This window comes from Osmerus eperlanus, chromosome 18, assembly GCF_963692335.1.
Source record: "Osmerus eperlanus chromosome 18, fOsmEpe2.1, whole genome shotgun sequence".
Taxonomy (NCBI): domain Eukaryota; kingdom Metazoa; phylum Chordata; class Actinopteri; order Osmeriformes; family Osmeridae; genus Osmerus; species Osmerus eperlanus.
The window spans coordinates 6253580-6278912 of NC_085035.1; the positions used below are offsets into that span (position 1 = coordinate 6253580).

Below are 25333 nucleotides of genomic sequence, written 5' to 3' on the forward strand. Positions count from 1 at the left end.
GGTGAGTCTTTTGTGTTTGTGAGCGCTCAGCAGAGGTTGTGTATCAAGACTCAGAAAGCTTTAGGTCAATAAATGAACCTGTGTCAGCCTACAGTAGTACCGGGTACTGTGTGTGTGTGTGTTCCAGCGCTTAGGCTGGTACAACCCCTGGATATTTAAAGGCCCACAATGTTTGTGTTGGTGTGTGTATGTGGAGGTGGGTGTTGAACTGGTTGGAACAAAACACCTACCTTCCACTTTTTTTCGGTTGTCGTTGCTCATGAAGCCTAGTGCATGCATTAGTAGAGCCTTAAATAGTGAGCTGAAGTCCTGGTCCTTGCACGTGTCGTGTAATTTGTCATGTCGGGGGGTGCCACAATCCACCATTACACTAGGCAGTGCCGTGTACAGCTGTCCCATCTGATCTGCCCCCTAGTAACTCCTGTTTGTTCCACTACATTCACATATAGGTTGAACATACACGAGGTGTCTGTGTAGTAGGAGCAACATGAATGATAAACATCATAATAATAATCTCCCTCCCTCCTGCTATCTCTCTCTCTCTACCCCGCCCTCCATCTCTCCCTCCCCTCCACCATCCATTTCTTTCTCCTTCCATCCATCTCTTCCCCCCCCCCCCTTTCCCCCCACAGTACGGGAGCAGCAGCACATTCCAGCGGGGTGGAGTCGGCCAGCTCCAGTGACTCTGAGAGCAGCTCGGGGTCCGAGTCGGACAGCGAGAGCAGCGAAGGCGAAGAGGCACCGCTGCCCCTCGGTGGCAGCTCACCTGCGGTCAAGGTAACGGGGGGAGGGGGGGGGACACGCACACGGTGCCTGCATTGCCACGCTCACCGTCAGAGCGACTCGTCCAGGACACGAGTTGCAGTTCCCAAGCGACCGTTTCGTTTGCACTGATTTTTGTGTCTGTGTCCAGGCCGAGGGCCCCATGGTGACCAACTGGCAGCTCAACAACTGGATCAGGGTGAGCCAGCAGAACCCCAGCACAGAGAGCCAGGGGGAAGCCCCCCTCCACAGCCCCACCCCCAAACAGCCCCCGGGCCACGAGGTGGAGGAGGAAGGGGTCGCGGCAGCCAACCACAGCCTCGAGTTCAGCGACAATCAGGCCAAGCCCCAGCGCGAGGGCACCCACAACAACCAACATGGCCGCCATAAGCCCCCACCCGCCGCCGTCGCCGCCTCGTCCTCCTCCTCTTCTTCCTCCTCCCACAACCCCAGCAGCCAGAGGAAGACCGTGGGCAACAAGCACCCCTCCAAACCTGCCAAGTCCTCCCGCCCCGACGACCCGCGACCTCAGGCGGGCCTGCGGGTGGAGAGCGTGGAGGTGGCCCCCCGGGATAAAGACCCCTCGTTCACAGACAGGCCCAAGGTGAAAACGAAAATGGGGCACGGCAAGAGCGGCGCAGGTAAGACGGACGCTAAGAAGTCGGCCAAGCGCTCCTCCTCGGACAAGAGGAAGGCGGAGGCCGCCTCCCAGGGGCCCAAGGTGACGCTGGCGCCCAACTGTAAGAGGGAGGCCGACAGAGGGCCTTCCCCCAGCCCCCGTCCCAGGCCCAGCCCTGCCCCTGTGGAGCAGCCCTCCCCCGCTCCGGCCCCTGCCCCGGCCTCAGCCCCCAACCTGGCACAGATAGCCAAAACCAGCAGCAGAGTACGAACAGAGACCGTTCCCCAGAATGGGCAGAAGAAGCCCCCGGGGCCCCCCCGTCCCTCCTCGCCAGCCCTCCAGCCCTCGTCCAAACGGGGGTCCTCCGCCAAGGCCTCCGGGCCCCCTCAGTTCCCCTCCAAAGCCCTGCTGGTGAAGATCGAGTTGAGCCTTATCAACAGGGTCCCCCAGTTGTCCAAACCTTCCCAAGAGGGGCAGGACAAAGCCAGGCGGAAGAGACCCCCACCAGAGAGGAGGGACGTCAACAATGCCGCACCCATAGCAACCAAAGTCAGCAGAAAGAGGCCGGTAAGTCGACCACCCTACCTGTTGTGGGAAGTGACGCGTTGGCGAGAAGAGGCTTTCCCAGAGTAGTCCTGTCTTCATCTGACGGTAGGTTGTTGTCCTTCAGGCTGGCAGTGAGATCAAAACCCAACCGAAGAAGAGGCCTAAACTGGAGAAGGAGGTTAAGATTCCACCCTCGTCATCGGCAGCCGCCGCCGCAGCAGGTCACACTTCCGTCAAATCAGTGTAAGTAGCTCGAGGTCACGCTGTCAAATCACCTTCCCCATCCGACCTCCAGTGTCCCTGGTGTCTGGGTGCGACGAGGCGCGTTCAACCTCATGCCGCGCCGATAGGCGGCTGACTCGAAGCGGTGCATGCCGGTTAGAATTGTTGTCACATCCAGAGCAACCGCACAAGCTCTGATGACACAGCTATTTCGTGTGTTTCTGGCCAAAAACTTGTGTTTCGGGTTTATTCTGACACCTTCGGTTTCTCTAATGCTCAAATCTGAAGCAAAGAGTACAATTGAATGAAATATTTGCCTTTTATTGATGGACGGCACTACTATTGTTGAACAAAGTGTTTGAGTCCATCTCTTCACTAAGGGAGTGACTACGTTTTAGTTCTGGTTGTATTATCAATCTGCAGAGTGGAGAGAGAGTTTAACATAGCCCAAGATGAAAAATGACCAATATAAATGCACTGGTTTGTGCAAATTCTTGTGCGGTAAAAAAAAATGTATCCCGACCAGTTCGTCGGCGGTAAAGTGAGCAAAGAGCGCTTTCATTTGGACTAATAAATTTGGTCCAATAAAAGGCCATTTTTCCAGTCATATATTTCTTTAAAACATTGTTGAAATATTGTCGTTTCATTCTCACGAGCTCAATATTGGGTACCATCTGGTGAGCTGATCGTATCGTCACACCCCTACCCTTGAGTGTTACGACTACTCCCTCGGGGACTAAACCGCCTCCCATCCCTAATCGGATAAAACTTTGGTGATTTCCAAGTCAAGGTATCTTCACGCTCTCTGCCCTTATGCCCTGGAGAACAGATCGTCTCTCACATAATGGAAAGCCCCTCCCCCCCCCACACACACACACAGTATTCAGAGTTGAGGTCATGTGAGCGAGAGGGGGATAAAAAGAGACCCGCTCACAGCCGCAACCCTTGAAGCCTTTTACCAGTTCCACAGCATCTGCCGTGTTCCTGAGCAATTGTCCCCCCACCCCCCCCGCCGTGCCCCTCCCCCCCTCCTCCCAATGGTAACATGTCCTTCGGTCTGCCCCCCTCCCTCAGGGCCCACGGCGCTCCAGGAGCGGCGAGGGAGAAGAAGAAGGCGAAGAAGGCCTCCCCGCAGCAGCCGCCCACCCCCCAGGACCCCGGCAAGGCGCCCGGGCAGAAACGTCCGGCCGAGGAAGGGCCCAGCACAGCGCCCAACACTAAGAACCCCCCCGCCAAGCACAAGAAGAGCTCCGGGAAGCGCACGGAGCACTCCAAGACTGGCAAGGTACACGCAGCCTCTCCACCAGCCGTGTCCTCGCCGTGTGTGTGTCTGTCTGTGTGTGTGTGTTCAGCTTGTTTAGCGATTTTTGTTTTGGACAGACCCCGTATGTTTTTTGTTTTTTTTCCCCCCCGGATGTGCTCGTTTAAATATTTGGTCGAAACGCTTGAGTAGCACGCTACACAAATGCCATCGGTTACTTTTGAAATACTTTGTTCGATCCAAGTTTGGCTCTCGTTTTTGTCTCGTCGAGAATGTTGTGCTCTGCCGGTATGTTGCTTGTTTGTGAGCTTAATGATCATAATGGCGTTGCCGGTGAGGTCACTCGATTTGCTGGGATCACACAGCCACAGGGGGGTGGGGGGGGGATCCCCTAGTTCCATAGTGAACCACACAGGTCTTAGCCGCTAACCCAATGTGTCGTCTCTCGCAGAAGGCCCCCAAGACCAGCTTTGTTGTGCCGGCGACCACCTCGCTGAACGGCAGGCCTCTGCTCAAGTTTGAGGAGAGGTGAGAATCCCCTCCCTTTCCCCCTCCCACGGTATCTGTGGTAGTGGAACCATGCGTATACTTTTATCTTTGGATACTTCTCTGCTAACTTGGTTACTGCCCCCCCCCCCTCCCACAGACAGTACCCAGTAGAGCACCATATGAAGGAAGCCAAAAAGCTGAAGCACAAAGCGGATGATACGGTCAGTGTTTGCTTCGGGCCACATCTCCTCCAGAACTTTCTCTCTTCTCTGTCTCTCTCTGCCTCTTTGTCACTGGACCTAACTGAGGTGTGTGTGTGCGTGCACGAATGAATGTCCCTCCAGTCTGACAAGGTCAGTAAAGCCTTCAACTACCTGGACGCGGCCATGTCCTTCGTGGAGAGCGGCATCGCCATGGAAACGGACCCCCAGACGCCAAAGTCGGCATACACCATGTTCGCAGAGACACTGGATCTGATCAGGTGACAGAAAGAAAGCCGCCAAAAAAAACTCCCTCTTGCTACCTTTGGTTACTTCTGCTTGTTACTTGGGGGGCAAACCGGCATTGAAACATGAGGTTTTGAAACATGTCATCTGCCTCACTTTAGATTCATAATGAAATTGAAGAACTCCATGGACCCCTCCGCCCCTTCCACAGAGAGGGACTTCACGGTCTTATGGTGAGCACGTCCCATATCTGCTTCGACATCTAAGGACCTTTCTATTTATATGTAGCCAAATAGTTGTGGCTCTTTTTTTAAATAACATCTTTTTACAAATTGCAGCAGCCCGAAAGGGATTTCTTGAATTGCTCACTTTGTTTGCGTTCCATTCTAATCCTCTTGTCCCCCTCAGTATGAAAGGCCAGTCCCTCTTGCAAATGGCCATGTTCCGCTACAAACGAGAAGTCGCTCTCAAGTATTCTAGGACCCTCACCGATCATTTCAAGGTAGCTGTTCAGCATCGCTGCACTGTTCTTGAGCTGTAGTTGTCATTCTTTGGGAGGGGGGGGGGTGTTTATGAATTTGACCCACCTGTACTTTTCTGTCTCCAGAGCTCATCAAAGACAGCTCAGGCCCCCTCCCCCTGCATCTCAAAGTAAGTTCCTCCCCCCTCCTCCACAAACTGCGCTTCACGGTGTGGGGAAAAACACGCTTCTTTGACACATTGTTTGGAAAAACCCAGCCCAGAGTCTATGACACCAGCTCCCAGTTGGATCCGATCTAACCCATTTCCCCCCCCCCCACCCACAGAGGCACGGGCGCCCCGTCCCCCATGTCCCCCATGCCCTCCCCGGCCAGCGCCAGCAGCTCCGGCCCGGGGTCCAACCACAGCGGCGGGGCGGCGGGGGCGGCCAGCAACACGGTGTCCATCCCCCAGGTGATCCAGCAGGTGGCGTGCTCCTACGTCAACATCACGGCCCTCTTCCTCAACGCCCACGACGCGTGGGAGCAGGCCCAGGAGCTGGCACCAAGGGGCAGTGGTAAGAAACGAGCCGTATCACGCCTCGCAACTTTTTTTTGGTTTGTATGATATAGTTGGTTCATTTTGATTGGCTCACGTCGTCGTGTTCGGTCTCTCTCAGGTGTGCTGTCAGAGCTGGACTCAGCCCTGGGCCCCCTGAGCCTGACCTCCAGCATGGCGTCGCTGGTGCGCTACACCCGCCAGGGCCTGCACTGGCTCCGGCTGGACACCCGGGGTATGCAGTGACAGTGCCTCCCACAGGCATCCCTCCGTGGGACGCTCGCCCCTCCCCCACCCACCTCACCTCGGACACTTCCCGCCAAACCTCACACACTCGCACTGCCTGAGCCTCGCCCTGGACAGTCCAGCTCGATTTCCAAGCGGCCTGTTTGAAGAGGCGCTCGACTCTACACGGGGGACACCGGGGGTCGCCCGATTCTCAGCTTCTGCCCTATCCTCCCGCTATCTGCGTAAGGTAGAAAGGTTCACTGCGGTTTGGACCCGTCAACAGTAGGTTCCATTTATATCGGACGTGCAGAGTTCCGTACTTCTGTTGATCCCCCATGGAAGGTTCACCCAACAAATCCTATCCTGCCGCCTGAACACCCTGTCCTCTTTCCTCCCCTGGCTTCGGTGCCTGGTCCTGGGCATCAGTCTGGAGGCATCCCTTTTGGGGGACGGTTCTAGAATCGGGGGGGGGGGGGGGGGGGGGGGGGGGGGGGCTGGTCTGGAAGTTCTAGTGCTCCCGAAAAGTTCAGGGAGAAAGTGTGTAGGTGTAGGGCCCGGAGTGTCTGTCAAGTAGAACAAGGGAATCATGTCGGCTGGGTTCCATTTTTATCTGCAATGTTCTTGCATGTTCCACCTGACTGAAGAGGGCCTGGTCTCTGGTGTCGTGACAGCAGCTTCCCACTCTTGTTCTATGGTGCTGTGTGAAACCATGATGGGACACAGGATGCTTATTTATTAGCCTTATTATCATGATCTTTTGTTATCATTTATTATCAGTAGTAGTAATATATTGTCGTTGATGTGAAATGAACTTTGTTTGATTTGAGGGGTGGTCACGGGCAATGTTTACTTCATCCAACTGGAAATGCCTGGAGAACAAAAGGGTATACCCACGCCATCCCAGAATAGTCTGCAGCTCTATCTGGCTTTTCTATCTGCATCACTCGCAAGGGTTCAAAGAATCTTTCGCCAAATGCACCGGCCCGACTGTTCTGGAGCTCTGCTTGGACAAAAGATAGGATGTTTTTTTTCGTAATCACTAATGTTTCTTTACCCGTTCTCTTCAAAAGAGATTGAGTAAACCTTCAAGTACAGGGTCCACTGTGTACATTTAGACACCCGATTTTTACAACATTAGAATTGATTTACTTTTTTAATCAATAATCATGGTTTATCGAAACAATAAGACAAGAACCCAAGTGGTCTCGCGACCGGAGGTCGACCAGTAAATCAGTGACACATTTATCTACTCAGAGAGTAAACCCCTTAACTCGCATGATGATAAACTGAACATGCAAAGTCAAGCTAACTGAAAGGGAGGGACAACTGTTTTATGTAGACAGCGAAAAGCTAATCCCGCCTGCGATGGCGCGCACACAAACGTTCGGCCCCCGGCTCCAAACGGCCGAGTCAGAAGACGACGTTCAAACGTTCCCTTTTTAATATATACGATATCATGATCCCACCCATAGCTATGTGAGAGTGTTAGGTTTTAGGTTGAGACTTGGTTTCAGGAGACTTGTCCCTACCCCCCAGTGCCTTAGATATCGGAGACTTGAGCTTGTCATTATTATTATTATTATTATTGAATGTTATAGCCATCACTAGGAATCAGCTAGAAAGTTGAGTTGCAGAGACTTGATGCGAATGTGAATGTGATGGTCAGTGAGGGGAAGGGAAAGTCCAAACAAATCTTGAGTATTGCTGCTTTTTTTTTTCTTCTTCTAAGAAAACGACTACCCTCCGTCGAAGCGGAGGTGAATTCCGTAATGGCGGACGGAAATCTCACCTCTGACCTTTTTAAACCCAGTGCCCATAATTATTGAGTGCCTGTTGACATATTAGTCTACTCTTAAGTCTTACTCTTTCAGTGTGCAACGAATCACGTCCCCATTTGTGGATTTAAAGAATTTCAATTCAATTATGGGTTAGCTAACTAGGAACTGAAGGGGCCACTTCTGGGAGGTAAAGAGAGAGGGGAGAAGTACCTGATCAGACTAATGCATTTCTTTGATTATTTCATGAGGATGGTCTTATCATGGACTAATAGGATCATAAGAGATTAACTCCATTTCCTCTTGGAAAATCTGATGGTCCACATTAGCCATATGTCTGTTCCTTTGATCTCTGTAAGATGGGTGTTTCCCACGGCTTTGGTATTACAAATGTATATTTACATCAGTGGTTATTTATTGTTTAGGACATGCTAACAAAAAAGTGTTTCTTTTTATTTATTTTTCTTGGAATCAAACCAATATTCTGAGCTCCTTCCCATCCCTTTTTTTATTTTTATTTTCTTCCACCAACTAAAAATGCTTAGGTTAAGGTTAGTGGCCAATACATTTAATTTGCACTTTGGGATATTTTCGGTTTTATTCAGTGTTCTCTGGGAACAGAATACAACGTAGAGTTCTTAAGAAGGGCTAACACGAGTTGGTCTACATGACTCAGGATCTCCTGAGCAATAAACACAAGGTATTTCAAATAGTGAAATGTGTTCGGAAAGATCGACAAGCGGTTTAGACCACAATGCGTAGCTTGTAATTGAGTAAATCTGTGTCATTAGTTATTTGAAGTTTTATTGTTACTATTCTGTGTGAATCGGGGGCTCACTGGAAAACAAGCTATATTGGAGTTCAATGATACAAGGGCTGCACAGGAAATAATCACAACAGAACAATGCGTTTGTGTATTTATTTGATCTCAAAAAGTATAAATTGAGTACATTGGTACCTTTAGGTTTTAGGTTTTGTTGTTTATTCTTTGTTCCTGTTAAGTAGGCTGCTTTACTAGCAAGCATACTTTGGAGTTTCCTGATTTCAATGGCAATTCTGCACATGGATTAAATTGGCATGTTGGGAGTTTGACATATTTCTCAGTAGTGTTACATGCTGTTGTCTTTCTCATGCTATGTCATGCTTCCTTTCAACATTTTATTATGTGCGCTACATTTGGTATTCCATGTGCAACATGATCATTGTTGTCCATTGAAAAAAAGATCACACTAAAAGGATCTTCATATCTGGTCATTTACTGGGAAAATGTGCAGCAATGTTTTGTAATTCAACTTTTTGCCTTGTGAAAATATGTAAATAGTTTGATCTGCAATGTACAGAGATGTATAAAGACTGATTGGCAGTGAATTTAGGTTATCTTTTATTCTGAGAACTTCCTTGTTTTCCAAAGAAGCTGTCCTACAGACCTTTTGTAGCTTGGCTGCTTTAGCAGAAGATGAATTGTTGAAAATGTTCGCTGGTTCAAAGGTACGTTTCGGCCATCCAGACCAGAATTCTGCTGTGTCATGTTTTGAGGCAATAAAGTTTGGGGAATACAATACATTAAGTTTGTGTTATTCTTGTGGTATTAATTTAGTATCCCAATTTTGTGGAATGATAGACATCAGTCACTATTCCATTTTTCTTTAAGTTTAATGTTTTATTAGCAATGCATTACAATATATACAATAATACAACAGACTTTATTCTTAGAAAATATACGAAACTTTTATGAAACCCCTTCAACTTTGGTATGTACTGTATCCACTGATTTTTGAGATTTTAACAAGGTTGTGATTATACAGGGCTCAGGGTAATTTTTTTAAATTTCTGGAATAAAGTCAAGATACAGAAAATGTTTCAGTAGGCATGTCTGTTACTTCAGGTTTCAGACTCTCCTCCAAAGTTGGGATTGTGGAAAGCAGGCTGCAACACAGGAGCACGGAAACCCAAGTTTAGGAACGACACGGAACAGATAATCACCTGTACATTCAAGGCGTGTTAGTTTTATAGCAGTTGTTGCTAGATGAGTAAAGGGCTCTTACGTACCACATCGATATCCTTGGTGGTTCTGGTTGGTAAACTGATGGTGCTTAGCTTCACTCCTCGCACAGAGAACACGTAGTAGAGAAGCCCCAGGACCAGGGCGAAAACCACCAGGGCTCCGATGATGGCACCAGCTATCACCCCCCCTTCTAGTCAGGTAGAAGACACACACGGGTGAGGTTATGTCGTAAGACGATAGGGGATGATATACCTTGAGGATACAGTGACGGGTAATCTCCCCCAAGAACGACCGTACAGGGGCTATCAACTGAGGCTAGACTTGAGTGAGAGGTCAAGCTCCAGTTGTCTCGGTCGAGCTACAGTGAGAAATCCAACTTACGGCCGATTACAGGAGCATCTGTAGGAATGACGATATTGCCGCTGTCGTCTGTCGTGTAGTCTTGGGGAGGAAAAAGTAAGAAGCGATTCAGTTCATTTCTCCCACGGCTTCTCAAAAACAACGCCTGAATTGCAAACACAGCGTGGAAGCGACCACCAGCAGACCAACTTTACTGATCTCAGCTTTTTTTTTTTTTTGCCCAAGTGCAAAGTGTCTCACATTGGCGATGGCGGCACACAAAGCCTCTTTTCTGCACGCAATTGTTGTCGTTCCAGTGGCCGTCGGGGTACAGCTCGCCACAGTTCTCCGCTCCCACCTCTCCAGGGTGGAAGGCATCGTTCGGTTCACCCGGAGCCCAGTTCAGGAAGGCCAGAGACGTCCTGTCTGTCCAGCTCCAGCCGACTGGCAACAGAAAACACACATTAGAAACACGGACTGTGGATGGTGGTGATCCAGTATCAACACGAGCAGCCCACATTCCACTCGCGCTGAAGGAGTATGTTGGTATTGGCCGTGAACTCGAAATGGAATGCTCGCATTGGAAAACGAAACCCGATGATTCATTTGAGGTGAATGGGACAAGAGGATGGGGACTGACTGGTCTAAGATTAGCCTTCTTCTAGCTAGGAAGCTAGGTAGAGCAGTTAACCATGTTAAGCTGAAATCGGTGACCTGTCGAAAACTGCGGCCAGGGGTCACTGTTCTGACGGCTTGCCATAGGAAATGTTCGTGCCCTAACCCTAACCTAACCCTAACAACTGAACAGCTTGGCAAGCCATCCGAACGGCGACTGGTCACTGGCCCTGACCACAGATTTTGGTACAACAACCACAATGCAGGACTCACAGTTAATGTCCCTGGTGAGTCCGATCCAGAGGTTGTGGGCCTTGCTGTGGTTGAGGGTTCTGATGAACTCGGACTCAGCTCGGCTGTGGATGGACACCAAGTCTCCCTTGGCCAGCTGGCAGTAGTGCCTGGACTCTGGCCAGGAGAAGCCGAGGGGTTCATTGTAAACAAAGTAGCAGTAACGCCCGTAGGCGTGCCAGCCACGCAGGCACTTCCCATTCCCGGGTGTCGGGGTCGGAGGGGGCACCTCTGAGGACAGACACACACAGATAGGCATCATGACAGAAGTGAACTAGATCCACTTTATGAACTTCTACGCATTGAATTTTTACTGTTGCTTTTGCAGTTATGTTGACGTACGTTTCCAATACAGCGCTACAACTTAAGTTATAGGGCTTGCCTCCCATTGGTTTGTACCTGAGGAGATCTTGCAGATGTAGGGCCTAGCCGAGTCACAGGCGGTGTCGTTCCACGTCCCGTGGAAATGGACGGAGCCGTGCATGCTCACGCAGCCCTCGCCCTTGTGGTTGCTAGGCTCCCCCGGCCCCCAGTGGGTGAAGAACACCGGCCAGCCATCTGTCCACGAATAGGAATCCCCATCGTCCTGCAGAAACAACACGCAACATACATTATGAAGAGAATAAGTTACCACAACCAAGATACGCCAAAAAGCAGCCCAAGCATTTCTGTAAGCTGTCAATGTTTCACTATTTTCAGATCAGTTGTCATTTGTTTTACAATTGGACCCTATTGAATCCAGCCCGTGTCTATCCAACCTTACCTCGCGCCTGAGTCCAATCCAGGCGTCCGCTCTGCCTTGCAGGACCACCCCGCTGACAAAGGACTGGTCGTAGCTCATGTCGATGCTGGCCAAGTTGCCCCCTTCCTGCTTGCAGGCAGCCTGGGCATCATCCCACGTCTTGGACTCCTCCACCAGCTTGTAGCAGTTCTTATACCAGGAGATGTACCCGGCTTTACAGGGGTTGTTAGTAGGAGGCGGAGGAGCAATGCTGCTGGCTGTGGCACACACAAAACACACCCTTTGAGTTTCCGGAGAGAAAGAAAATCCTAGACTGTGGCATGCTTCTTAGTCATTCTGAACACACAAACATCAATAGAGTAAACACAGAACTGGTCTGCCTACTAACATTTCTTCCTGTAACAGACAAAGCTCCTTTCCTCTGAGCACGCGTCATCGTTCCACCTCCCCGTCTCCAGGTAGTTGTGGGTCATGGCCGTGCAGTGCTCCTGTGGGAAACGAAAAGCCGGACATGTTGAGTCCTCCCCTGCTTTCACCTGTACCCACACACTCTCTAACCTCAACATTTTATAAGTAGATAAAGTCACACTTTTCACTGGGGTTGACCAACTCCCAGTCAAGTTAGAAGAAGCATTGTTATGTTTAGTTCAGAGGCCTGGGGGGATTCTCACCGCTCCTCCGGCGTTATTGGGCTCGTTGAGGTTCCAGTTGGTGTACAAGACTGGGCTCCCGTCGCTCCAGGCAAACTGGTTCTCCAACAGGAGGTCTGACATTCCAATCCAGCTGGGAAAGCGCAGGTCCCTCAGGTAGCTAGACACAAAGTCTGGAAGAAGGGAGGAGAGGAGCGAACTTAACACTGCGAAAGATACTTTGACCGGTTGATTCGGTAGTATGGTGGTGACTGACAGTGGCAGCTTACCGTTCTCGTAACGGTCATCAATGACAGCCAGGTCTCCTCCTTGGTCTTTGCACCAGCTCCTAGCAAAGGACCAGTTAGCTCGGATCTCATCTTTGTGGCCTTTGAACAGGAAGCACTTGTTTCTGAACAGCATCCATCCTAGAACCGAGGAATGGACAGAGACAGACAAAAAGGTCAATGATGCGTTACTTTTTGGCGGTTTAATGGATGTTTAATATTGTTTTGGGGTGGTATGGCTGGATTTAAATGTGTGGGTTTGCAGTACCCTGAGGGCAGTTCCCCGTCCAGGGCTGGGTGGGGGGAGCGGGGGTGTGGTCGTCTCCAGGGAATTTCTTACACACATAGCCAGCAGAGGCCCGGCCACAGTTGGCATCGTTCCACGATCCTGCGAGGAACACCATTATGATGGGCCACCAACACCAAGTGAAACCCTTATAACAAACTGAAACTGTATTTTCTTGTTTTTCAAATGCATGTTTACATCTACTTTTTTTTTTTAATCGGAATTAAATATCCTTGGGATTCATTCTGAGCGTGCTGCTGTATTTTGCACGGTGGAGGAAATTGGCATTTCCTGTGTTCTTACGTTATTCACTAATCAACAGAACTTTCACTAATCAATAGAACTAGTCGTTGGATACTAGTTAGTTTGTTCTCATGTGAGTTTGCTCTTGATAAGAGTAGTGGATCTGCTGCACCTTGATGTCTGTTCATCTGAACACACTGTTCCTCCCCATTGGCATCATTGGGCTCTCCCGGACCCCAGTGAACGTAGGTCACGGGAGACCAGTCCACCCACCTGTGGAGAGAAGGACAGGGGCCAAACGACACTAGTCATCATCAAAGTCAGGCCTGAAAATGCACCGTTATTCATTATGTGTGCCAAGGCGGAAATGTTCCGTAAATATCCCACATGTACTCCGCTCCTGTGTTTCCAAACACACGCATCCCGATCCAGGCTGCGTCGATCTTTCCGGTCCCCACCTGCAACGTGAACACACCTCGGTGAAAGCCTGTCATATTTCAACATCTTAGCTGCAGGAGAAAACCCCTCCAAAATCGACAGTAAACATCTTGACAGTCCTATAGTACCATGGTGTTGATGTATGCCTGTTCCTCTTGGTTTAAAATGGAGGCCAGCCGAGCTTTCTCTTGGTAGCAGCGGTGCATGGCCGTGTGGAAGTCCACAATGTCAGTGTCGTTGTAGTAGTAGCAGATGCCGTTCGACTTCCTCCAGCCGAGGTTGGTGCCACAATCAGGGGCTATAGGGGGACGACAAACAAAACCAATCAGTCTAATCTCTACAGCATCAGTTAGCATGCGTAGCATACGTAGTCCCATGGTAGAGGAGGGGGCGTAGGTAGAAGTAGTTACATGGTAGTGGGGGAGGAGGCTTGGGAGGCAGGACGGGGGTCTTCCCCTTGGTGATCATGCAGATCCAGTCTTGGTGGGCATCGCAGTTCAGGTCGTTCCACCAGGAGTAGGTTCCGTTGGCGCCGGTCACCATCTCCACGCAGTCCTCGCGGCCCTCGTGGTTGTTGGGTTCACCGGAGCCCCAGTTGGTGTGGCTCACGGGCGTAGCATCACTCCAGTGGTAACCTAGGAAATGTCCTGTTAATACACTGAGAATGCTACCTCTTTCTCTTCCATGCACACACATAAACAGCCCCACACACACCTCCGTCAGTTGGGTCGTGCTTCAGACCAATCCACTTGCTGGTGCCCTTAGTGTAGATGGAGAGGAAGTTCTCCTCGTCCTGATTGTGGATGCTGACCAAGTCGGCTCCTCGGGACAAACAATCCTCCCGCGCTGCGCCCCAACTCTTCTTCAGGGAGAAGTCCACGTTGGTGAAGAGCTACAACACAGAAGATGACAAAGGGTTAAGTGTAGAACTCCTCTCTGTTTAGATAGTGCTACTATGCAGGTTCAACCATGCAGCAGTGGGGTGTGGCGAGGTTATGTGCGGTATATTGACCTTGTAGCAGTTCCTGAAGTATGGTTCAGCAGTCCAGCCGTCTCCGCAGCCTTGGGCAGGGGGAGGGGTCGGGTGTTTGGTGGGCGGAGTGATATCGGGCCGGGGTTTCTCACACACAAAAGAGTGCTCCTCTGTGCACTCCTTAGCATCCCAGAACCCACCGACGGGGCCCGTTGTCATGCCAACGCAGGTTCCTTGCCGGTTATCTGATTCGGCACGAAGGTTAGGGGTACAAAAATGTTTGGTTTACTTACCTTTCCACATCTGTTATTCATATGAATGCTAATTTATGGTTGACACACAGTACACTATCAGGTACATGTCAGTGTGCACTGTGAATACCTGGTTGGTCCTTGTCCCAGTGTGTGAAGGTGAGAGGTGCTCCATTCTCCCAGATATAGTCCACGCCTCCACCTGGCCCTCCCTTAGCCCTCAGGCCAATCCACCACAGGCCGGTAGCGCCTGACAGCTCCACCGTGAAGTGTGACTGCTCATAGCTGGAGGGAAACAGATAGCCCAATCAATCAAACCATCAATCTATCCATCCATCTATCTATATATCTATCCACCCACCCATCCACCCACCCAACCCATCCACCCGCCTATCCACCCATCCACCTATACATCCATCCATATCCATCTATCCACCCACCCACCCATCCATCCATCCATCTTTCTAGCTATCTGTCTCAACTGCATGCCTAACTGTCCGCCTGCCTGTCTGCCTGCTTCTCTGTCTATATAATCGACAGTGAGACAGTCTGTGGTTCCCCTAGCAGTACACAGACCCTCCCCTCCATACGTACATGTCTCCGATATGCAGCAGCTTGCTGTGCTGCTGTTCACAGAAGGCCTTGGCATCACTCCAGCTCCTGGACGTCTCTTCCATCCAGTAGCAGGCGTAACCATAGGCGCTCCAGCCCTAGGCAACGAGACAGACACGTGTTACACTCTCCCATCAAGGGTAACCAAGGTTACTGTGCTGCTACCGTGGCCGCAGGCATGAGCGGCGCAGGTCGCGAAGGCGTGCTCCTCACCTGAGGACATCCATACGCCGTGGGTAAGGCAGAGGGAAGCGGGTAATGGGCTTTGGGCTTCTTGCAAATGTAGGTGTTCAGTTCCGTGCAGGCGACGTCGTTCCACCTCCCCGTCTACCGCACACCAGGGATTGATATGAGTGTCGTGCAAAGATATGAAACGTGTTCTCGTCATTTACTCTCAGTCCTTTTCTTTCGCTTCTTCTCCAACTCGATGGGACGTGACGGACATTGCGTGTGAAAAAACGCCTACCTGGTAGAGCATCTCCACACAGTCCTCACTGAAGCCGTCGTGGTTGTTGGGCTCACCCGGTGCCCAGTAGGTGAAGGTGACCATGTGCTCGTCCGACCAGCCGAACATGCCCGAGAACGCCAGGTCGGTCAACCCCGTCCACACGTCACTGGTGGCTGGGTTGGGAACAAACCAAAACACAGGTCAAAGGTCACATCGTTTTCACACAGAAATCAAGAAACATTCACAGATATGATGTACATTCCAAGACAACACAATGCTGGTGGAATGGCAAGAGAACTGAGATGAGGTGGAATGAGACGTTCTCCCAGGTGCCAGACTCGTACCCATGTAGAGGTAGCTCTCCAACCAGCTCTGCTCTTTCATGGACAAGATGGACACCAGGTCCGCTTCCTCGCTCCTGCAGGCTTTCTGTGCCTGTTGCCATGTCTTCTTGTCCCCAAATGGCTTGTAGCAGAAATCGCCAAACTCATACCAGTCAGGCCCTGAGCAACGCAGCTCTACAGAAGATAAATAAAAGAACACGGCTTCAGCCATAACCACAGACTCAACATTTTCACTCAGCACTCTTGCGGTCTACTGTCTCTGTTATATGTGGATGACCGTCCAGTAACAATATGGTTTGGATTTAACAGGCATAGCTTTCTTTCCTCAGAATTTTAAGCAACAAGACTCGAAGTGACATATGGCATGACTATACATATACCAATCGTTTATTGTACTAGAACCGGTGTTGTGTAATCTGACGTACCTCCGTCTGCAAACTGGTATGAAACTTCATAGTTTCCAGTGAACCTGTTGAGGTTGGAATTCCGAGAGTTAGAGCACTTCATTGAGCAGACCCAGACTTGAGAAACCAGATGTGATGAGAGGCCTGGCAACTCACATATACGTTTAGTCATTTAGCAGACGCTCTTATCCAGAGCGACGGACAGTAGGTACAGGGACATTCCCCCCGAGGCAAGTAGGGTGACGTGCCTTGCCCAAGGACACAACGTTGTTTCACTTGGCCGGGAATCGAACCGGCAACCTTCTGATTAATAGCCCGATTCTCTTACCGCTCAGCCATCTGACCCCCCCACTCACTGTCTGGTGGTGATCCCGTTCCTGGTGGAGCCAGGGTAGAAGTTCTGTCCTGGGGCCTTCAGCAGGGTACAGTCGCCTCCGTTCTCGTTCAGAACCACTCCCGCGTGGATCGCTGCTGCACAGATGTTCGAGTCCTGGGTTCACACACGTACACACACACAAACACACACCATGTATACTCTCAGCGACACGTCAACAGTATTCTCGTGATATCCTTTCAAGAATTACGCTTGATAAGAAGATTCAGATGTTAATTCATTGTCTTCACTTACCCCTCTGTATACTTCCGTACCGTATACATAATAAGACTTTGTGGCACACGCCGCAGGACAGTGGACACTGAAAGACACACCGACAGGAACATATTAACACACGTCTGGGATATGGACAGTCGTTGAATACAGTCAACATCTGCTGGGATTTGAGTGGCGGAACAGTTGGTGGAGCTCGACTCACGTTTTCCGATCACTAGCGAAGTTGAAGTTGGGCTTGTCGCTGCAGGTGACCGCGTCTGTGGACAGAACACACACTCGCTCTCGTCGCATCACGCGTGAACACTGGGTAATTGCTGTCTCAATAGACTACATTGACAACGGTTTGCTTACAGTCTGGGGTGCATCCCAGCACGTCGAAGCGAAGGCCGGCTTGATCGTTGTAGTCCAGCGGAAGGATCCGGACATACTTGGCGGAGACGGGGGTTCCAAGAAGCTGGGTCTCCGGAGTATTCCGGTCCAAGCTACCCGGGAATTCCTGGAACATCAGGAGAGGTTACGTGGGGAGATCATCGGACTTTATGGTGCCGTTCAGCTGCGGCAGATTCCCTGGGCGTGTCCTGATCCCACAGCGTGTTTTGGACTCACCCCACCGTCGCTTTCGTAGTTGGTCCACGAGGTCCCATCCATGCTGTGCTGCACCCTGAACTTGGTGACCCAGTGGTCGTTTTGGGGACAGCCTTGGAGGATAATCCCGGTGACCTTTCGGACCATACCCAGATTCACCTGGATCCAGGAGTTAACTGAGGGAGGGGGGTCCAGGGATAAAGAGAGGCTTAGGTTAAAGATACCTTCCAACAGCAATGTGTACTGCACATATGCTGTTTAGTGATGTGTTGCCGGGGGAGGGCAAATGTACCAGGGGTGGAGGGCATCCAGCAAGAGTTGCTCTTAAGGCGGGCTTGGGTAGGGACATGGGAACTAGTGGAGGAGGAGGCCGTCAGCTCTGAGTCAGGTACTAGTCCATCCTCCACTCCGAGACCATGCAGACACACTGGACACAACCAAACACAGATAAGGTTAACAGACCCACAAAAGATCCAGATTCAATCATGAAATCGGTTTGATTTGTGGTTATATAGTATCAGATTTTAGGGTTTGGAGTTCTATGGAGGTTTGGGGGCCGGATAACGAGATAACAGGGTTGAGAATCGAAGAGTGGAGATTCAGGGCAGGGTTGGGACGGTGTGGTTGAGGTTGTGACCTACCCGTCTGCTCACAGCTGTAGACCACCTCAAAGTACTTGGAGATGCTAGGGCAGGGGTCTTCCTCAACATGAGCGAACAGGAAACAGTAGGGCCTGTTGTCACAGAGCTTCCTCACCTTAGGTAGGGTGCCATCTATGGTGCAAGTTCCTGTAATGAGTTGAAAAGGGTGATGATGAGGCTATTGACAATAAATGAGCGATGATTACGACAGCCAGTGAGAGACAAAGCATGAATGTTCTGAGTTTGCACCTGAGGCCCCTTTATCGTGGGGGCAAATCTTGTCACTTTTTCGTCCAAGGAAGGCAGACTGAATGTTGATGACGCTCTCCTCGGGGCAATGGAGGACGGCACTGGAGTCCTCACAGATAATTACTGTCTCGAACCCTGGAGAATATTGCGGTTTCACACAATGTCACAAACAAAGATGCCATCGACGTGTGTAAAATGGTGGTCGGAACATACACTTACCATCATGAGGTGGAGGGGGAGGAGGTAGGTTCCCTGAAAGAGAAAGGCAAGGAGGTGAGGGGTTTGGGTAACGACTCTACTCAAAAGGCAAGCTTCTCAGTCTCAGCCCTACCTCTACGTTTGCAGACGTATCCTCTGTTGTGTTCACAGTTGTCATCATTCCAGTAGCCTCCATTGACAAGCATGGAGAGACAGTCCTCCCCAAGGAAGTTGTCTGGGTTGCCTGAGTGAAGACATAGAGGAAGTTGAGAAATAGGTGCGCGTAGCTCTATTTGGCCACTAGAGGGCGTACAAGACCATTCAAAATGACAGATTGGGGGAGAGTGGTGTTTGCATATCGATGTAACACACATTCTAGTAAATATTCAGATCTAGTATTTTTGGAACTCATACTGATCTTTACTAAAAGTGTACTAAATATAAACTTCAAATACAATTCAGTAATCACTCAAGATGTATTCAATGCAAAGTGGTTGTGAAGGTTTCAAGGCTGTTGTATTTATGGATGACTTGAGTGACCTGCTGCCCAGTGAATGTAGCGGAACGGGGATCCATCGCTCCATTCCCACCCGCCCTCGGTGATGGAGTCGTGGCCCCCCATCCACACAGACACCCCTGTGGGAATCAGCTGCACCTGGGCTGTGGATCACATACACAGACATGACACAGTGCACCACAACACACCAGCTACACACACACACACACATCTCCGCTCTCCTAGGGACACATCATCTCAGTCTCTCTGTAAATGTTTAGCAGTCGAATCCACGAGTGCTCCTGTTCCTGCGCACACAGAGGAGGGGACGGCGACCTGCTGGCGTGAGGTCCTGTGCCGTACCTTGAATGAAGGCCTGTTCGAAGGGCTCGGTGATGCTGAGGAGGTCCCCTCCCTGATTGACACAGTCGGCCCGGGCCTCCGCCCACGTCCTCGGCGACAAGAAGTTGAACAGGTAGCAGAAGTCGTTGAATGGGTCTGCCACCCAAGAGCCGCACTTGTCGTTCCACCCTGCGAGGAAGACGCGGAGAGAAGGACGCAAGGACACACACACACACACACGAATATACACCGTTTGGTTAAACTTATGCAGGTGCTACTTTGGAGACTAGGTTAAAGTGAGACTCGAAAAAGACCACTTCGGTTTCCTTACCTGGTCCAGAGGTTGGTGGTTTGGGTGGCGGTCCTTGGCCTTTGCCTGCACACAGAGAAAATTGTTGGGGAAAAGAGCATTACTGACTAAATGACTGGTTAATATGTATGCTTATGTTAAGAGCATACATTCATGACCGAATCCCTACTGTCAGTAGACACTGGAGGCATACCTTTTTTGCAGATGAACTCATGCGTTGACATACAATAGTCGTCGTTGAGTAGCCCTGGTTCGACATGGTCGTGTGCGCGTATGTGCATACAGTCCTCGTTACCTTGCCAGTTATCAGGCTGGTTGGGTCCCCAGGGCAGGAAGTCCTGGAGGTGGCACAGGAAACCAATCAGCCAACACTGTCTAAACCCCTCCACCTGACCATGACACAGCTCTATCTTCCAATGGCAACATGAAGCCGCGGAATATATATATACACGATGGAGAGGTGTGTCATAATGTGTTGTGCCACGGTATTCGTTATGAGATCATCTGTGTTGTATCTGTGGAATAATCGAGTGTCACTCACAGCTGGGCTTCCATCCGTCCACACAAAGTGGCCCTCGGTCGTGATGTCATTCAACCCCACCCACGCTGACCCAGGCATGTGAGCTGCAGACAGAAGACCCTCTCTTGTCATGGAGGCTCTCTCAGCACATCAATATCATGTCCCCTTTTATCAGCATCAAGTACTAAAATGATGCTGGATGTGGTTACAGAAACTCCCCTATGTAATCTCTAAATTTATCACACGGAAGCATGACTGGTGTTTCACTCACCAGTCAGAAAGCTCAGTTCCTCTTGATCTTGGAAACTTGCCAGGTGGCCGTTCTGATTGGAGCAGTAATTCTCCGCGTCCTGCCAGTTCATCGCTCTCTCTGACTCAAAGTGATAGCAGTGGTCCCCAAAGAGAAGGTAACCAGCGTCACAATGAAACTCTGAAAAGGAAGAGTTTTTTTATTGACAATTGAATGCATACTCCAATAACAGAAATGGATATAGGAATATCCATATTCTAATATTGATACTCATAGCTAAACAGTTAGCTGAGTCTGTCGCAAACCTGGAGCAGAGGTGGGTTTCACATTCTGACCGCCCATCATTTTACAAATGTAACCCAGGTTCTTGAAGCAGTTGGTGGTTTCCCATTTTCCCTCATAATTTCCTGAAAGGCAAGAAAATGTTACGCTATGTTGAATGAAATGAAATTGTATCGTTAAGTCAAACAGTTACAAACATTATTGAACAAAAATCAAACAGCTACAGCAATGTCACAAAGTACAGCAATAATAACCAACCTTATCTCACCAACCACAAAAACAAACCAACCACAAACTAATCCTGTCACTTACCTGTGAAGATTTGTCCACAGTCCCAGAGGTTTGCTGTATTCTTGGGGAAACCAGGACTCCAGTTGGGGATTGTAATAGGATTCTTGTCCACCCACTGGAACGTTCCATCCTGGTCCTTATCTGATGACATCACATGTAAGGAAAGCATTTGTCATTTGGAAACCTGCATCTTTTACAATGGCGTGACCAGCAGTGCATCATTTCAATTCGGATCAGCTCTATGATAAGATATATTATATAATGTCATTATGTGGTTTCTTCTATCATGGGACTAGGAATGCTAGAAAGTACCTGAGACTCCAATCCACACATCAGGCACGTCTGTTTGATGAAAGTCAGGAAGACGACTGTTCAGGAAATATTGCTCATCTTGACTAAACACAGAGAGACACAGACATTGTTGTTCAGTCCACCACAGTGGAAAATGAATGCCCAGTGACGGACAGAAGTCACTTGACATGAATAATCCTTCCATGATTGCTCCTTACCTCTTGACGGTCATTAGGTTAGCCCCCAAGTCTGCACAACGTGTCTGAGCCTCGTACCAATTGGTCAGGAGGTTGTTGTTGCTGACCATCCAGTAACAGTTCCCGGCGAAACTCTGCCAGCCACGAGGGCAGATGGCTGGGTGGAGAGAGAGAAAGTGAGAGGGAGAGTGAGACAGACAGAGAAGGAGAGGGAGAGAGAGAAAGAGAGAGAAAGAGAGAGAGAAAAGTCAAAAGGAACCTATGTCATGATGGCAACAAAGAGCATCAGAGATTATTTTGATTCATATCAGTTGAGTCTTGGAAATTCAACAACCCTCATTGCAGTTGAATCAAATCAAATATTCTCAAGGGAAAATAATAGAACCCCTTTAAATGATGAATTGTTCAATCAACCCACAAAACACTTGGAGAATCAACGTGGTTAAAAGTATGCTTACTGTTCAGCCCTCGTTTACACATGTACGGGCGTTCATATCTGCAGACATGGGTCTTCCACTTCCCAAAATCCTGACCCGCCTCCTTGATGATCGCTGAACACACTCCTGTCTGTGCGTCACTGTAGAAAACAACAACGTGAGACGAGATTTGACGCAGTCGACGTTAGCTACACTATTCAGTTAAACCACCAACACAAAATTTTCCACTGTTCAAGTGTTTTGAATTTGAAAGGAGGTGACACTACCCTACCCATTGGTTATCTGTGAGACAGTCTTACAGGTGTTTATATACACACCTATTAGACAGTAAACTGTCTTTGGGAATATATTTTGGAAAAGGGCAAAGAAAATCGGCCGCATTCTCAGTTACAATTATTTTTGTCCCACCCACAGAAAAAAACCATGGTGTTTTACCTAATTCCTGGCTGATTAGTTCCCCAGTTGGAGTAGGCTGCGGGGCTAGAAGCATCAGACCAGGCAAACTGAGTATTTCCAGGATCCACTTGACAAGACGCCGTTGTGCATTTCTGCAAGAAAAGACACAGGATGTGTGAGGCAGATTAGTGTGTAATCATACAAAAGGCATTTCACCTGCACCCAAACAATAACTGCTACTAATATGTCCATAGTCATGCCCACTGTACCCTACCCTGCAGTGGGGGCTTACCAGAGTAGAAAAGCCAATCCAGAGGTCGTAGAAGGAGGGGTCTAAACGACCTGTGATGTACTGCTCCTCATCGGCTGAAGTGATGGACACTAGGTCCCCTCCCTCCCTCACGCAGTCAAATCTGGCAGCCAACCAGCTCTTATGGATCACAGCGTTCAGTTTGTAGCAGTTGGAGCCGAACGGGCTCCAGCCGTTGGCCGTGTCACACAAGGTAGGCGGGTTGGCTGCGAACAAGCGGTCAGTATCAGAAAAAAGTTTCACGTCGGTCTGAGGATGTGTTCCACCGATTAAGATGGTCTACGGTCATGCTTTGCATTGTCATAGGATTAAGCGACAACGCAGGTATTGCTTCACCCACAATGCATTATGAAAGTGACGGTGTGCAGTAGTCGAGGGGACTTACTGTTGACACGCTTGCAGATGAATTTCCTCTCGTGCTCGCAGTTCTCATCGTTCCACTGTCCAAAGTCGGATCCCGCCACCTGTCCACAGTCCTCGTCATCTAGGTAGTTGTCAGGCTGGCCCGGTCTCCAATATCTACGGACGTGCACACAACTTCATTAGCCCTTCGTTATATTCATCAACAACAGCTTGTTTTTATATAACTCTGTCTGGCGTAACAAATGTCCTACATGAGTTAGACTGCATTCACAAACAGCTTATCTAACATTCGTTTTTCATCAATAACATATTGTTAATTGGTTAGTGATTTATGGATAAACACATTGTTTCAAAGAGCTATTGGGATCTTGAGTTTAGATAACGATTCTCATGACACTACTGAATCTCATGAAGGCTACTGTGAAGGGGTGTGTAAGTGAGGATATGGAATCAATGATTGACACATGAAGTGCACGAGCTCACTCCCCAAACAACAAGAAGCTAGATGATTTATCTTTACAGCCCCATAATCGGTGAGTTAGTCAGATGACCACGTACGACAGGTATGGAATAAACGTGGTCCCGTCACTCCATTCCCACACATCCTCAGACGCGATGTCATTCAGGCCAATCCAGTAGATCTCTGAGCCTATCTGTGTCCGTACCCATAACTACAGTGAGAGAGACAGAGAGAGAGGGGGAAAGAGAGAGAGAGGTTAGTTACGAGAGGTTAGTTACAACATATCTAATGTTTTCATGTTTTGCGATAGGAAGAAGGAAAGACGTGTGATCTCACCCTTTCATGGATGTCCTGGATGCTCATCAAGTGGCTCCCCCGTCCCTCACAGTCCAAGCGAGCATCATCCCATTTCATGACGGTTGGGGAGAAGTAGTAGCATTTGTCCTCGTACGGCCTCCAGCCCTCCTCACATTGACTGTAAGCTACGAAATCAACACAGGACCAAGTTTATGAACTCAATTTGATGACTGATGGATATGTAGTTGACATGTTAAAACCTGTCAGCTGGCAGTCCATCAACAAGTTCGTTATAATGTTTTGGGAGATTTCAATTATTTCTTTAATTGAATTCTTCATTAGTAAATTATTCCTATTTAGTATTCCTTAAACTCCTTCCACTATAGCAAAGAGAGCAGGTCATCATTTGGACCTACTTCCATTGTAAAAGTCCCATGACAGGTCCACAAACCTCAGGCATGTAAACCTGGATTCACATCAAGTCAGTTGTCTGCTGCCAATGTTTTACTTTAAGTGCCTTCATTAACATACCGAGTCACATTGTATCAATTTACTGAAAATACATTCTTGTCCAGAAATTAATCAACTCACATTTCAACTGCCAAAAGAAAGATAATCTTCAAATTGTGACCAACTCAACTAAACCAGTATTTGCATGAATGAATAACATTAGGCACAGAGATTTACACAGTGAAAAGACTGGTACATTTCCTAGCCATAAGTACATAGGGTATGCAGTGTAATGACGCGAATCATAATGCCGTAAACTGTAAATCTTAGATTCAAGTCTTTCATTGCTTTCACTCCTGTGAAAACAAACCATTCACAACAGGGGAATTACAACAAGGAAAACAAAAAAACTACAGTAAACTTGCAGCAGTATAATTATTTGGAGAATATTAATAAAAAGGACTTCTGTAAGACTCACCACAGCCAAGGAGGGCACAAAGGCTTAGAAGCACAAGCATCATGCCCCTTGTTCTGCTCTGCTGGTATACTGAACTTGTGTTTGGTCCTCAGTGTGTATCACTGGACATCCTAAGGAGGTGGTTTGTCTTTGGTTTCCCTGTGTATGTTCCGTACAAGCTGCCACTCAACAGCAATCTGGGTATCCTTTCTCCGTCTACCCTCTTTTCAGCTACTGCCCAAGGTCCAAAGTGTGACAGCAATTAAAGAAAGGTGATGATGACTTGACGAGAGCCATTTCCTTGCCTCGTACACCTCCAAACTTGAAGGGTTTTTAATTTGTGCTATTGTTTTTGTTGTTTTTTTTTACTACAATGACTGCCCACTTTACCAGAGTTGATAATGTAGGTTAAAGCTACATTGTTACTTGACAAATGTACGAGTTTGTTTTTTTCAATAGCACTTTTCATCATGAATTGGTTCCTTTGCATTTGACTGCAAAATGAAAAATTCCTTGAATAAGAAATGATTTAGTTTTTTTCTTCAGACCACAAAATGTCAGTATAATCACTGACAATTCTTTCCTTGTACCTTGTCGACAGTCCAGACAAGCAGCTGTCATTGATCATT

The 25333-nt window shown here is 48.9% G+C and overlaps 2 protein-coding genes across 2 annotated transcripts in view; one reads left to right on the forward strand and one right to left on the reverse strand.

Moving 5' to 3' along the window:
• aff1 (AF4/FMR2 family, member 1) overlaps window positions 1-8926 on the forward strand; it is a 21037-nt gene extending 12111 nt beyond the window's left edge. Inside the window, exons 6-17 of the mRNA XM_062484833.1 lie at window positions 514-777; window positions 914-1948; window positions 2052-2170; window positions 3224-3434; window positions 3862-3938; window positions 4057-4120; window positions 4244-4380; window positions 4507-4578; window positions 4754-4847; window positions 4953-4996; window positions 5152-5381; window positions 5484-8926. Of these exons, the coding sequence (XP_062340817.1) occupies window positions 514-777; window positions 914-1948; window positions 2052-2170; window positions 3224-3434; window positions 3862-3938; window positions 4057-4120; window positions 4244-4380; window positions 4507-4578; window positions 4754-4847; window positions 4953-4996; window positions 5152-5381; window positions 5484-5608 (2472 nt within the window). The 3' untranslated portion in view covers window positions 5609-8926. The remainder of the gene's footprint in view (window positions 1-513; window positions 778-913; window positions 1949-2051; window positions 2171-3223; window positions 3435-3861; window positions 3939-4056; window positions 4121-4243; window positions 4381-4506; window positions 4579-4753; window positions 4848-4952; window positions 4997-5151; window positions 5382-5483) is intronic.
• A 110-nt stretch (window positions 8927-9036) lies between these two features.
• LOC134038922 (macrophage mannose receptor 1) lies at window positions 9037-24855 on the reverse strand. Its single transcript, XM_062484583.1, has 50 exons — window positions 24726-24855; window positions 23837-23982; window positions 23599-23711; window positions 23063-23196; window positions 22660-22883; window positions 22407-22519; window positions 21993-22111; window positions 21556-21691; window positions 21359-21441; window positions 21068-21187; window positions 20779-20880; window positions 20495-20653; window positions 20245-20327; window positions 19897-20041; window positions 19725-19769; window positions 19415-19582; window positions 19096-19215; window positions 18689-18799; window positions 18577-18609; window positions 18358-18492; window positions 18109-18255; window positions 17760-17894; window positions 17489-17643; window positions 17234-17378; window positions 17085-17139; window positions 16901-16967; window positions 16629-16762; window positions 16294-16337; window positions 15869-16042; window positions 15543-15697; window positions 15290-15403; window positions 15059-15174; window positions 14595-14749; window positions 14253-14458; window positions 13955-14132; window positions 13651-13875; window positions 13369-13538; window positions 13190-13260; window positions 12975-13075; window positions 12542-12661; window positions 12277-12414; window positions 12029-12180; window positions 11746-11845; window positions 11379-11614; window positions 11015-11201; window positions 10598-10846; window positions 9971-10153; window positions 9752-9811; window positions 9415-9560; window positions 9037-9291 (listed from the first exon to the last, which is right to left on the reverse strand). The coding sequence occupies exons 1-50, from the start codon at window positions 24766-24768 to the stop codon at window positions 9247-9249; spliced, it is 6495 nt and encodes a 2164-aa protein (XP_062340567.1). The 5' UTR covers window positions 24769-24855; the 3' UTR covers window positions 9037-9246.
• Window positions 24856-25333: the final 478 nt, after the last annotated feature.

What these genes read in the sequence shown, in the direction of transcription:
- LOC134038922 (XM_062484583.1), bottom strand. Translation starts at nt 24,768, where the DNA reads ATGATGCTTGTGCTTCTAAGCCTTTGTGCCCTCCTTGGCTGTG. An exon ending in AACGGGATCACCACCAGACA is followed by an intron (nt 16,338 to 16,628) that starts GTGAGTGGGGGG and finishes CAACCTCAACAG; the next exon opens with GTTCACTGGAAACTATGAAG. An exon ending in AGGCATACATCAACACCATG is followed by an intron (nt 13,261 to 13,368) that starts GTACTATAGGAC and finishes TTCACGTTGCAG; the next exon opens with GTGGGGACCGGAAAGATCGA.